The sequence below is a fragment of the Megascapheus bottae genome, chromosome 2, assembly GCF_031878675.1.
Source record: "Megascapheus bottae isolate mThoBot1 chromosome 2, mThoBot2.hap1, whole genome shotgun sequence".
Classification (NCBI taxonomy): Eukaryota; Metazoa; Chordata; class Mammalia; order Rodentia; family Geomyidae; genus Megascapheus; species Megascapheus bottae.
This window is the reverse complement of record NC_143510.1, coordinates 77,197,503-77,211,749: the sequence shown is the minus strand read 5'-3', so window position 1 is coordinate 77,211,749 and position 14,247 is coordinate 77,197,503. Positions and strand designations below refer to the sequence as shown.

The window sequence follows — 14,247 nt, the reverse complement described above, 5'->3', positions numbered from 1 at the left end:
TCACACTTGCTAGGGAGGGGATTCTACCACTTGAGCCACTTGAGTCATACCACAATCCTACCTACCTTGCTGGAATTACAAGCATGTGTCACCCTCACCCTACCTGCTTCACCTATCTCTACAGGCCTCACCATACGTTTTTTGGTGCCAATCCTGGGACTTGAAAGAATCTGAGCTTTTTTTTTTTTTTTTTTTTTTGGAAGGCTAGCACTCTACACTGTGAGCCACAGCTTCATTTCCAGTCTCCCACCCTGACCCCCAGGGCTTAATTGGAGTCTCACAGGGACTATTCTGTCCTGACTGGCTTTTTTTTTCCTCTTCAGCTCAAGGCTATGGCCCTACTCCTTGAGCCACAGCGCCACTTCCAGTTTTCTAAAGGTTAATTGGAGATAAGAGTCTTACAGTCTTCAGTGCCTGGGCTGGTGTTGACTGCGATCCTCAGATCTCAGTCTCCAAGTGGCTAGGATTACAGGCGTGAGTCACTGTGCCTGGCTCCCTAGCTGGCTTTGAACCTCCTAAGTAGCTAGGATTTATAGGTGTGAGAGTGCCCAGCATCCCTATCAGCTTCAAATAGCATTTTATTGATAATCAAATTTCACCATAAATTTGGTGAAAAGAAACCATATCCTAACTATATCAAGGACCGTCCAAGTTGCTAAATTACTTCAAAGTAAGAGCATGAACATATTCTAGCTTCTGTCTGCACACAACCCAGAAAAGTCCTGAGACAGAGGAGTCCACACCTGAGTTTGGTTCTGCAAGGGAGCCAATGTTGGATGTACACTAACTAGAATTACCCAGAGACATGAAAACATGTCTCCATGACTGGGCTCTGTCCCTGACAGGCTCCCCATATGGGTCTATCAAGATCTGGGTCTGCATTTCTGACAAGTGTTCCATGAGGTCTGCATCAGGCTGAAAAACTGTTTTAATAGCACTTATGTGCCAGGTATCAGGTAATGTTTTGTTGTTGTTTTTTGTTTGTTTTTTGTCAGTCATGGGGCCTGAACTTTGGCTTAGGTGTTGTCCCTGAGATTCACAGCTCAAGGCTAGTGCTCTACCACTTTGAGCCACAGTGCTACTTCCAGGCAATGTTCTTATGCATTGTATAATACAGATTGCCCCCTGACATGGGCAAGCACTAGATCCATTTACATCATAGGGAAACTGAGGCCTAGAGAGGCCTAGAGACTTTGTTCAGTATCACACAGCCAGCTAGAGGCAGAGGCATTATTTGAACCAATATCGTAACCAATAGTTCACAAAGAGCCATTCAAAGAGCTGATGGAAACAAAAATCCCCACAGTACATCCCAGATCCCCCAAAGATGACACTCACGTGTTACATGGCAGTTAGTATCTAACAAGCTTTCCAGAAGTCTGGGGTGCATGCTACTCAAGTTTGAGAATCATTAGATTGCCTCTCAGGTACAGATGCAGGACATGACTATGAGTGACTTTGGGCTCAACTTCTTGCCTCTCAGATGGCCCCTGAGCCATCTGAGGCTATGTCTGATGGAAGAATATACAAGGTCTGGCATGACAGAGCTGGAAACAGCTGGTGTGTGGGCCATTTCCCCAGCAGAGGGCATAACCAGTCACGGTCTACAGCTCTGTGGTGCCTTCCTCAATTAGGAGTGAATTCTTCCAGGATGACACCAATCGGGACTTGCATCCAGAGTGAAGCCACAAGAGTCTTGGCAACTTAGTAAGCAATACCCAAACCTCAGTGGAATCTTTTTCTCCCTCTCCACTAATGAGATGGTGAAGAAGCCCAGAGTCTCCAGAACACTGAAGATATAATCCAAACATAGCAATCTCTTCTCCAAGTCCATACGAACAGCAAAGCTTAGAACATTCCTGAGTAATTCTGGAGATACTTTCCATGCAGGGTTCCCTCTGTGAAATGCCCGAATGTTCCCTAAGCTGATCTGGGTACAGGAGTAGGTGGAGTGGGAAGGGGTTAAAAGGAAGTTCTCCAGTAGGTGAAACCCATCAGCAGCCAGGCCTCATCTTCCTGTAGTGATTTACAGGGCTCCTCTAAAAATATCTATGAGATCACAGTACATTAAGTGCATGACACCAAACATTTGTAACTAATCCATGAAAATCAAGTAAGAGCGTCATGTTGCATGGGAAAACGCAATGGAATTTGTCTTGTGTTATCGTTCTAAAATAAGACGGCCTCAATTTGGTTGAAATATATCTTCACACATTGTCTTCCCCGAGCAGAGCCATTTGAGAAATTCTGATTGCAATTATAAGTGCTGAGTAGGGAGCACTTTGTGTTTCCTTTACCGCTGCAGAAAAGCTATCAGCAATCCTGATATTAAAATCTTTGGAAATTGATGAGCATCCCAGGCATCATTACAAGGCTTTCTCCCCCCAATCTAAGTAATTAAAATCCATTATGAGCGCACGTGTTAATATTTCACCAACTACCACTTTTAATTAAATGTATGAGGCCTCCCACAATAGGAAGGATGTCAGTTCCTTTTCAGTGACCCCCTCCCCCACTTTCCCTCTCCTCTTTTCCTCATGGCAGAGTCTGGCCCTGGCCCTTGATGGCAAACATACCACAGTATTGAATTCGGGAACCTGCCATAGCAGCCAGTCTTCGTTGAGGGTGTACAGGGCTTTGCACGTGATGACATCCACTGGGCCCTTGTTTATTTTCTGGTTCAGGGTCGTCACCAGCAAGTAGAATGGTTCTCCTACAGTTTCCTTGAAAAAGATACAAAGTGACAGTTAACTTTCCAAAGAATTAAAAGTTTCAATTTATGGCAGTATGATGGGAAACAGGAGGCAATGTTTCCTAACAATCAACAAGCAACTCCCGAGAAAATACATATGGCTGCAACTGGGACTGGAACTCAAACCCAGGAAACTACGTCCTCTTCACAGTGCACAGGGGAATGTGCATGCATGCATGCACTCATGGTGCTTCTCTGCAGCTCTGTTACGTCATGTCTGAGTTCATCTACGGTGGCCGGATGTTCATCCGTGGCTAATGCTTAAGAATGACTAGTAGAGGGGGAGATTCAACTTTGTTTACATGCTTAGTTAATTGCTCCTAACAAACCCAAACGAAATGACATTTTAACAAATGATTTGCAATTATCTTTGGCAACAGGGATATAGGGAAGAATATTTTATACCTTGAGCCAAGGACAATGTGTTTTGGTGTCAACAGCTTTTCCTAAGGGCTGTGGCCTTCTCGTAGGCTATTTTGTAGCCTGTGTCCTCCCCATGTGCTAGGTCTGACTCTTGCCATTCTCTGACCCCATGGGGACACAGCCCACCTGGGGAATCTTCACAGGTGCCTGGCCCCAGTGGTAGGGTGGACTGGTCTAGAGTTAGTTGCATGTTTTCTAAAGTTTTCCCTTAACATCCTGCCAGCTTCTATCTTCAAATGTGGCCCATGTGCACTTTTTCCTGATGGTGAGTCTGTCCCCTCTTCTGTTACTGAAATACCTCAAACTTACAGCCAAGCTTAAGCAGAGCCCTCTCATCTCATCCTCCCAAAGGCACATTGCCCTGGGTCAGCTTTAAACTATCTGCCAAATAATCAGCTTTCTATGATCCCTGGGCATTAAGACCCTCTGGGAGAGAGAAAGAGCTGCTACCAGGGCCAGGAATTCCCAGTACCTAGGTGATGATGAAGAGCTGGGGGCATCACAGCTACATAGTTAAGCTGCATGGACAAAGTACTTAGCTTTCAAAGGAAAGGGTCCTCTGGTGCTTGAATGAACAAATTATCTGCTAGCTGTTTTTAGTCACCCAGTTTGTCTACCTGATCTCTTCCTCTATCCTACTGTAAGCACATTTGCCCTTTTCAGTCCTGAGGCTTGCTCTTGCCCCTTCTCCCAGTTCCCTTCACTGTTTCTCACTCCCCTGTTGATACATTTTTGAGTCTTTTCTTCAGCACAGGATGGAGGGGAAATGCTCACAAATTTCCAAAGAGGGGAGGCAAAGGGACCAGAATTTGATATTTAATTCTCACAAGAAACTTCCTTTATTTAGTGGTTCACAAGCCTCACCACTCTTTGCTGTTTTCTCCACTCCTCACCCACCCCCCCCAACCACCCAACATCCTGACCACAAAAAAAACGAGAAACTCATGTCTGTCTTCCTCTAGCACAGACCAGAGACACAGCTGAATGCTCTTGTGCAGGGCTAGCTGTGCCCCAAGAGGCTGGACTGGGGACCAGGTGGGCTCTCCTAGGCTATGTAGAAGGACAGTTGCTCAAAGGCTTTCTCGTCAGGATTCTCCAGAGTTCTCCAGGATGTGCGAGACTGAGATGAGAGCATCTGGTTTTTGCCACGGCTCCACACAATCCCAAGATCTTCTGAGGGCTACCCTTAAAAACTCAATGGCTAGGTCCCACTGGGTACCTACCAAGTGACATGTGTGGAGAGGAGGCCTTGGTCTTTGTAGTTTTGAAACCTCCACAGAGGGATTCTGAACCGCAGGGCTATGAGGTTTCTAGTTACCACAGAACACAAAATCTAGGTAACTCACAGCTGCTGAGGACACATGGTAACAGAGCAGGGATGACTCTGGTCTCCACACACAGAGGGGTGGCTAAGAGCTGTCAGACGCTGGCATGGTTCGTATCGGCTGTGGGAGAGGCTTAGGGAGAGGCCATCTATTCTGTGTGCCTCAATCCCCCAAATAAAATAGTCATAAAGACACTCACCCCTCAGGACCATTAAGAAGATTAAATGAGATAACGTAAACAAAGCTTTTAACATAATGTCTGGCATAGCCCGTAAATGACAGACCTCGATAAATGGGTTATTATTCATTTTCCCAGAAGTTTGACCTTAAAGTTTGACCTCATGGGGGCAAGTGCTGCCCACTCAGTGACCATGGGACAGGGCAGGGCAGTTGGTGTCTGGTCCTGCACTGGGCACCTGGGTGCAGGTGCCAGGCTCTCAGCCCCAGATGGAAATATTCCAGTGAAAGCGAAACTATTGCCAACTGGCTGGATGCCACTTCCGCCCGGGTGCTGTGCCACCCCCTGGCCACCCAAGTGCTCCACACACTCTTGAATCAGCACAGAGCAATCTTGACCCAGAATGCTTTGCTCAAGGGGGTTGTTTGGGCTCCAAGCCCAGATTTTCAGAATACTTTACCCCTTTCATGCCTAAGAGCAGTCCTTGACAGCTCAGAAGCAGAATCACAAAATCCTGGTAGAAAAAGCTGGAAAGGAATTTAAAACCAATGACAGCATCCTTCCTTTGGTGGATGTTAAATGGATCCCCCACAGGTAGGGAGCCACAGCCAGAGTTGATTCTCTGCTACCTGAGAGGATGGCAGACAGCGGGCACATGGGATTCTGAGAAGCATTTTGTGAAAGATATGGATTTGGGGGTAGCAGCCCTTAACTTTTGAATAGAAAGGGACTTGGTGGGATCAAGAATTGACCTTTAAGAACCAAGACCTGGTACCTGGGTGAGAACCTCTGCACCATCCCACAGCAGTTGTGACTGAAAGCAAATACAAGATGCTCACCCCAGAAATAACCACAGGACACCTCCCCCAAGCCTATGATGACGATACCAAGTAAACAGAAAAACACACAGATTTCATTAATCTTAATAAATAGACATTGCCTTGGGAAAGGCAGGAGTTGGCAAAAGAATTTTTTTAAATATTATGTTATCTCCTTGTAAGATTGCATTAAACATTAAACACGGCCTATTTAAAGTGCTGCTTTTGATCTCAACTTAAGTAACACTGTTAAAACCTGTGGCATAACAGTGTATCTTATTCAGAGTTTAATTAAATTTTGAAACTCATTGCAAACACACAGGCTGTTTTGCTAGAATCTGGTTGGCTGGTGAAACGAAATCAAAGGAGGAATCAGAACTTTCTGTACTAGGGGACCACACAGAGCTGAACAAAGATGGAGTCAAGAGAATATCCTTAATTCTGACATCAATATTTTATAGCGATAATGACTAGCATCCATGGAGTGCTTACTCAGTATTAATTGTATACCTGTTCTCAGTCCTGCAAATATTATTTTTGCCAAGGCTACAGGTGAGACAACCAAGGAAGTGGCCAAGTCTGGTGGATTCTGAGCTTGACTTTATTAACTATAGAATCTGTGAGAAGTTTGCATTTGTTCCCTCCATATTCTATGATGCCACTAAATTATAACCACATTGGAACAGTCACTCCAGGAAAGAGAATTATGAGGGCAGAAGGCTCTTTGGGGATTTGCTTTTAACGTAGGATGCCTGGTAAAAATGACTGTCATTAGCTTTCAGCAAATGGGGGTGGGGAGTGGGGAATGGGTATTTGTAAATGTTTCAGAGGATTGGAAGCAGTTGTTCTCCTGTATTTGTAATATTCTGCCTCATTAAGTGTTTTTAAATGAGCTGCTGGGGCCCTAGGTGTTAATGAATGTGAAAGGTAAGAAAGTGGGCTCACTTGAACAGTCTTACATGATGAAATTCTAAATGAGTGTGGACAGGCCATGTTTTGCTAAATAATAGCAAATATATTTGCGTTCTCCTCTGTCTGCTCCCAGGAAGGACCAGGATCAAACACAGTGAAATGCTGATACCATGGAGCATTCTAGACTCCTCTTGGCAAAGACACTGGTGTCTGCTAAAAATAATCACCTATTGTCTTACCTCTGACCCTGGCTGAGGGACATGGTGACACTTACCCGAAGAAAACCAGACAAGCAGACAGACATCCAGTTTGTGAGTAGTTTTTCCACCACAGACTCTGTGCGCCTTAGCATGAGTTTGGGCTGCATGTTGCTGGACTGTTCCATCAGGTCTCTTGTCAGCACCTCCAAGATGCTGGTCAGGTAGACCAGCTTGGTTTGCAGAGCGATGGTTAAGAAGGAAGCGAACAGACACCTGTTTAAAAATAAAGTCTCCATTAAGCCCTAGGCTTGGCTACCTAGAGCAGTAATGGTTTCTAGGGAAGTTCACTGAGCAAGGGATGATATCTTATATGGTGACTCTTTGCTTAGACTCTGTCTTCAAGTTCTAAAACTCTACAGTAATGTTATTAACTTCATGACATTTTCGGTGCTTAAACTAAAGCACTTAAACTAAAGCAGTAACAAGAAGTGAGTCTTCTAAATTTTCAGGGTGTTTTTTAAATTAAAAATAACACTTCTGCTTTTTTTTAAATTAAGAATTTGTTTTTTTCATAATGATGGGGGTTTTCAGGGTTTTTGGAGAGAGTTGTTTTGCACATGTATATCTCCAAGATAGCTTGGAAGCTGGGCGTGGTGGCTCACACCTATAATCCTAGCTACTCAGGAGGCTGAGATCTGAGGATCAAGGTTCAAAGCCAGTTCCTGCACAAAAGGACCTGAGACTTTTTCTCCAATTAACTTATAGCGAGAAGTGGGGCTTGGCTCAAGAGTAGGGCGATAGACTTGAGCTAAAGAACTCAAGGACAACACCCAGGCCCAGAGGTAGGACCATAGCCTTGAGCTGAAGAGCTCAGGGACAATGTGCAGGCCAAGTTCAAGCCCCATGACTCCCCCCCCCCAAAAAAAATAGAATTTGTGTTGGAGCAGTATGATGTGAAATACAAGATATCCTGGCTGCATCACACCCCTGACTAATGCCTCTGGGGAAGTTCAAGTTTAAGTGCAGGTGGTAGATTAGAAATAAAATAAGAAGCTCAAGTTTTATTCTCTCTGCTTAAGGGCTTTCAAAATAGAAAAGAATTGCCTTACTACCTGTCCTTTACTGAAAAATTCTTTTGCTTTTCCAGAGTATGGATAACAGTAACCAGGAAACTTTTATTACAGATTAGGGCATCCAGAGCTGTGAGGCTTTCATTCTTGTCATTGGCATCTCTGTTCTAGGAAAAAAAAACAAAAAGGAAAAAAGAATATCATATAATAGAATCTAAGTATAAAGTTAGAAAGTAGATTCACAATGGGTTTTCCAAGACAATGAATTATTCAGTATTGAATTCATGATCCAAAAAACCCACAATAAAAGTTCAAAATAACCATAATGGAGATGATAATGATAATGAAAGCACTGTGAGAGTCAGGCAGTCACTGGGCTAAAAATGAAAACTTAGAGACTTACATGCATATCTTCAGTGAAGATGTGTGTGAAGCCACCTGACTGAGAGGAAGGAGACACTTTTATTATTCATAACATTCAAAGGAAATGAAGAATGTATTTTTGTTATAATACCCAAGTCTGTTTTAATAAAGTAGAGTCACTATTTGCTAATCTGAAGAGACCCTGGGCTTATGCTCAATGCATACTCTACAATGCATAACAAATAATTATTCAGCTCTCAAGAAACACCAGTGAATTCAGAAAGCCTCTAAGAAGAATGAACATCACTGCCCATCAGTCTTATGTTGGGGAGGTGAAGGTATTCCTTCACATTAAAAAAAAACTGACTCAAAAGTTGAAGAAGAGGTAGTTGGAGAAGTTTATGTGAATAGCAGAACACTCCTCGAGCAATTTGCCTTGGAAGGAGAATTCGAATTTTGCTGGTAAGTTTGTACCAGTCTTATAGCCAAGTAGTACGTGCTATATCAATATGCAATGATATTAAGAAAAGGTAGAATGCAGTGCACAGACTGTAGAGCCGAAGTCCAGGTTTTATCAATATATTAGTCATGTGACTTCAGACAGTTATTTAACCTCTCTGTGCCTGACTTCCTACATCTGTAAAATGGAGACAGTAAGCCGGGTACTGGTGGCTCACACTTGTAATCCTAGCTACTCAGGAGACTGAGATCTCAGAATCACGGTTCAAAGCCTGCCAGGGCACTTAAGTCTGTGAGACTCTTATCTCCAATTAATCACCAGAAAGCCAGAAGTGGTGCTGTGGCTCAAAAGGGTAGTGCACTAGCCTTGAGCTGAAGAGTTAAGGGACAGTGCCCAGGTCCAGAGTTCAAGCCCCACAACTGACCAAAAAAACAAAAACAAATGTGAAAATGAATGATTGCTCAGAATAAGTGCTTGAAATCAGCTATTACTGTTCTTACTCCTAACTTGTGGCAGACTAGACTACAATGCTAGCAGCTAGTGTTTATATGTACTACGCTATGTAGCTACTGAACATAAACTTTAAAGTTCGAGTTAAAAAATACATCATAAATCTCCTTGGAATGAATGATTACACGTGAAAAGCATATTGGGGACTACTTGGAGTCAACTGGAAAACATAAACATTGACTTTTTTCCCCTTCCTTTTTGTAATAATTGAAATTTTAGTTCTACGTTTATAAATTAATAAAGTAAATTTAATAATACTTTGAGAAGACTTTGAACTATTTTTATCATGGTCTTCCCCCCTAGACAAAAGCAGTAAATAAAGGCCTGGGTTTTTGTTTTCTAGTCTCACTGAATGGACTTCATTTAAAGGGCCAGTTTAATGTGGTTAATTCTTAACTTGGAATAGTGAAGTGCTGCCTGACTGTCTTATCCCAGGGCTCTTTCCCCTTTTCATTCAAATTTCTTTCTTTCTGGAGATTAGATCCTCATCTTGCCCTTATTTCTTCACCAACTTTCAGGAGGGAAGAGAGAGAGGAGGAGGGAGGGAGAGTCAGACAGGCAGGCAGAGAGAAACACACAGAGAGAAAAAGGAGCCAATCTAATGAAAAGTAAAGCTTTAAAGCCAAAACCAGGTGGCAGGGCAGAGGGAGCTGGAGCTCACTTGGCCTCCTTTGGGAGCCAACAATTCCTCCTTTTTGCCTACTGCTAGCTGGTAGGGGTGGATCTATCAAGCCCCCCCTCTAATACCCAGGCTCCCAATCAATCAGGAAAGTGTTTAATTAATATCAGGGGCTTATCTGAAGCCTGATGTGCATTTTAAACGGCAGTGTCCCAATATAACCAATATAATATTGCTTTGCTCTCTCTTACAAATTCAATTGTGACAGGTTTTTCTTGGTAGGTTTCAGGCAAATTTATACTTATTTCTCCTAGGTCCTCTCTTTTAATGATTTTTTTTTCTAGCTGCTATTTTTATGGCTTTCCACTTGCCTTTCAGGAGTACACATAATTCTGAATTAAATCATTGCCGTTCCTTACAACTATTTCTCTGATGGCACTTTTTCTTTTTCCTTTCTTTCTTTCCTTCCTTCCTTCCTTTCTCTTTCTTTCTTTCTTTCTTTCTTTCTCTCTTTCTTTCTTTCTTTCTTTCTTTCTCTCTTTCTTTCTTTCTTTCTTTCTTTCTTTCTTTCTTTCTTTCTTTCTTTCTTTCTTTCTTTCTTTCTTTCTTTCTTTCTTTCTTTCTTTCTTTTTCTTTCTTTCTTTCGCCAGTCCTGGGGACTGAACTCAGGGCCTAGGTACTGTCCTTGAGCATTTTTGCTCAAGGCTAGTGCTCTACTACTTGAGCCACAGCGCCACTTCAGGCTTTTTCTGTGTGTGTGGTATGGAGGAATCGAACCCAGAGCTTTGTGCATGCTAGGCAAGCACTCTACCACTAGGCCACACTCCTGGCCAGGACTTATTTTATTTGTTTTTTAGACACTTAACTTGAAGCAGAGTTCTCTGACTCTCATCAGTCTGTCTTGCTCTTGATTACAGAATTTAGATGATGGGAACAGTTCTTTTTTTTTCAGCCACAGATGACTCTATTCAGCACTTAAGGGCAATCATTAACTGTAAAAGCCCACACAGTACTCATGATGATGGTTGAAGTCTGTTATTTTATTGCTACTAAATTCTTAATGGGGATCTCAGAGAGCTGGAAAGCAGGACTCTTTCAGGTAACCTTGGTGGAGACCCCACATGTCTTCTTGACCAAGGAACTAACCTCCCCTCTCCAGATAGAGCTGCCATAGAAATGGATGTGGCAGCCAATAAGCCAATTTTGGTCTCTGGTATTGTTGGAGGAAAGGTTTTCAAAAATATAAGGACAAAAAGCTGAAGTCAGATTTACAGCCTTCTTGAATATAAAGCCAAGGATTGTATTTGGCCTAAAAATATATTGCGAGTATCTTACATGAAGGTAACCCAACCTACAGACCCAGCATCAAATAGAATGGTGTCTGCCTGTAGAATTATAGAAATGTTAAAAAAAAATCGCTTACTACATGTGTTTGGGTTTCTGAACTCTAGGCTTCTGGCCAAATGTAGCTGAAAAATTTCTGGTAAAGCAATGATACAAACTCTCTCCATTGGACTGGCGAGATTTCTGGCTTTGCTTAAAAGGCTAGGTTTAGATAGAGGTGGTCATCAGTGTTGATGTGTTTGGAAGTTGGGTCTCTCTGTGATCACCAATTCTGGACCAGAAGCAATATGTCAGAGCTGGGGTATCAGGACATGAAGTGATGAGACAGAGGATGAGTGCATACCTTGCCAAAGGCTTTGGGAGGGTGGATGAAGAAGGCTGGGTGAGTGGGTGAGGAAATGGAGGTGTCAGAACCGAAGTGAGATCCAAACCCCAAGGGCTTCATAAGCTACCCCTTGGAGTTCCAGAACAATTCATCAATCATGTTGTGCAGCTATTTCTACTAACTGAGGACAATATGGAGTGTTCAGTTACAGAAAAACTGCCTAGCAGAACCCATTACAACTTTACATGGCTAGAAATGCCTGATAGCAACTCAAATTCTTTACACGTCTGATTTCCTCCCTTTTGGCTGGTCCTACTTTTCATTTCCAATTGAGAAGTAATAGTGAATAATCTAGTAGCTGCAATGTAAGTCAGGCAGATAAACACAACAAATTAGCCATCCCACAATTTATTGATTTTTGAATGAATTAGCTCACTTCTCAGCTACAAATTCAGTTCCGCACTGGTAGTAAAATAAAGCGAAAATCATCACTCTGAAACTTCTGTCCCTCCTAGGTTTTCGTTACCAGACAAAGAGTAATCACCAGTGACCTACTGCTTGGCTTTATACTCTAATCAATGCAATTAATAATTATTTTCTTTCTTGCTTAGCTCTAACTTAAGCCAGCATTTTGCATCAAGTGTATTATCTACCATCTCCTTGGAACTAAACACCTTCATTATTATTCAAGACTCAACCTTACAAATATGATCAATGCTCTTTTACCTCGGGGAAGAAAGTTCTCAGAGCAAAATGTTTATAGTCAAGGAAAGGAACAGTTCCAAAACTATCAACCACATCCAATTTATCCATCTGAAGCTCAGCAAAGCCTGAAAAACAGAATCCCAAGAGCAATATTTTAACTCCACACACAATGGATAAGATCTTCTGCTGTTTTGTCTAACACAGAATATGACCTTGGTTTTCATTAAAGAAGAAACAATAGATACTTGGTTGGCTGCAGAGAAGAGCTGAAATAAAACACAAAGCCAGGCCCTGGTCCTGCTGTTCAGTTGTTTCCTATTACATAAACAATTCTCATGACGTGGCCCTCTCCATGTAAGGTTAAAAGTTAAAATAAAAGTAAAAGAAGATTTCAGAGCCTACCATCACGTATCTCCTTCCGAAGTTCACTCTCCAAGAGTTCTAGTTGCTGACTCTGTTTGCGACTTAGCTCCTTTGATTTGTGCCTGGTCACCCCCACAGCCGCTGAGGAAAGAGAGATTAAAAACAAGGTTGGGCAGTGGTGGCTCCTATCTTTTGTCTTTGCTACTTGGGAAGCTAGATTGGGAGGAGGATGGTTTGAGATCAGCCTGTGCAGAAAAGTTCACAAGTTCACATGGGAGAGCTGGCAGTGGTGTTTCACAGCTATGGAAAAGGCAGCCCAAATATAGGTAGATGCCACCCAGACACCCATACCTGGGTAGAAAGCGAGATCTTATCTCAGAAATAACCAGTGGCATTCAAGGCTGGCAGTGGAGGGCCGGGAGCGTGGCCTAGTGATAGGGTGCTTGCCTAGCATGCACGAGGCCCTAGGTTCGAAAAAGCCAGAAATGGCCCTGTGACTCAAGTGGAAGAGCATTAGCCTGAAAAAAGTCCAAGAACAGTGCCCAGGCCTTGAGTTCAAGCCCCACGACTGACAAAAAAAAACAAAGCTGGAGGTGTGGTTCAGTGGTAGAGTGCCTCCCTAACAAGCATGAGGTTCTGGGTTCAAGTGCAGTATCATCATAAACAAGAAAGAAAATGAGAAAATAAAATAAAGGGAGGAAGGGAAGAAGGGAAGGAGAAATGGGAAGAAAGAAGGAAAGGAGGGAGGGCAGAGACAGAGAATATAAAAGAGTAGAGAATAGCATTTATAAAAGGAAAAGTTCCCAGAGACTGTTATTCTGAAGAGAAAGAAGCTAAAATGCAGCAGGGAAAAAAAGCTACTCATTTTAAAAGTGAAAACTAAATCAAATAACCTTCGCTTGTAGCCAACGATCCCAGCTGGCTAAAAAGTAATGAAGTAAGTCAAGTTTCCCTCCAGCCACAGGCCACTTATATTGTTCTATGATTTTTTTTTCATGTTTCTAAACATCCCTGGAGAAATAAAGTTGTGTGGCAAATGCAGAAGGAAACCAGATGGATACATAAGCCAAACTTGCACAGTTCTAACAGGATGACACAATGCCGGAAGTCACAAGAGCCCTGATATCTAAACATTACTTCTCCATCTCATCTTTGTTTCCAGTGCTCCATTTGGGTAGATAAACTGAGAGGATTCTGGAGCTTGGGTTTATGTGCAGATTACTTACTATTTGTGTAACCTTGGGTAATTTCCTTATCGTCTCTGTGTCTTATCTGTAAGAGTACCTACCTTAGCATGCTGTTGAGAGGCTTATGGGAATTGATTCACACACACACACACACACACACACACACACACACAAATATATTAAATCATTAAGTCTTTAAAAAGGGTAAGTAGTTTGCCAGGCACTGGTGGTTCATGCCTATACTCCTAGCTGCTCAGAAGGCTGAGATCTGAGGATTGTGATTCAAAGCCAGGCCAGGCAGAAAAATCTGGGAGACTCTCATCTTCAATTAACCACCAAAAAGATGAAAGTGGAGCTGTGTGCCAACCCTTATTGAAAATGCTAAGGTACAGTACCCAGACCCTGAGTTCAGGCCTCAGTACTGGCACACACACACGCACACACAATAAAGTCTAAGTACTCAACAGCTATGCTAGGAAGTCTCTCCTCTTCCAATAGAAATTACATGATTAAAGAATTCCCGTATCAGTAGATGTGAATGGTGCTAGAAGGAAACAAAATAAAGTACAGTTCTTTACAGGACTCCTTCAAGATGCAGGCAATATGCAGCATGCATCTCCCAGGAAGGGATGAGAACACAGTTAATTTCCCTTTTCTAGAAGAGTCACTGAGACATGGTTTCTCACACTACAC

At 42.7% G+C, this 14,247-nt stretch overlaps 1 protein-coding gene across 1 annotated transcript in view; it reads right to left on the bottom strand.

Annotated features, from left to right (window-relative positions):
- Plxnc1 (plexin C1) overlaps positions 1–14,247 on the bottom strand; it is a 150,587-nt gene that overhangs the window by 35,552 nt on the left and 100,788 nt on the right. Inside the window, exons 16-21 of the mRNA XM_090328397.1 lie at positions 12,407–12,508; positions 12,026–12,129; positions 8,082–8,120; positions 7,721–7,845; positions 6,683–6,881; positions 2,577–2,723 (exon numbers count right to left, since the gene is read on the bottom strand). Coding sequence (XP_090184523.1) covers positions 2,577–2,723; positions 6,683–6,881; positions 7,721–7,845; positions 8,082–8,120; positions 12,026–12,129; positions 12,407–12,508 — 716 coding nt within the window. The remainder of the gene's footprint in view (positions 1–2,576; positions 2,724–6,682; positions 6,882–7,720; positions 7,846–8,081; positions 8,121–12,025; positions 12,130–12,406; positions 12,509–14,247) is intronic.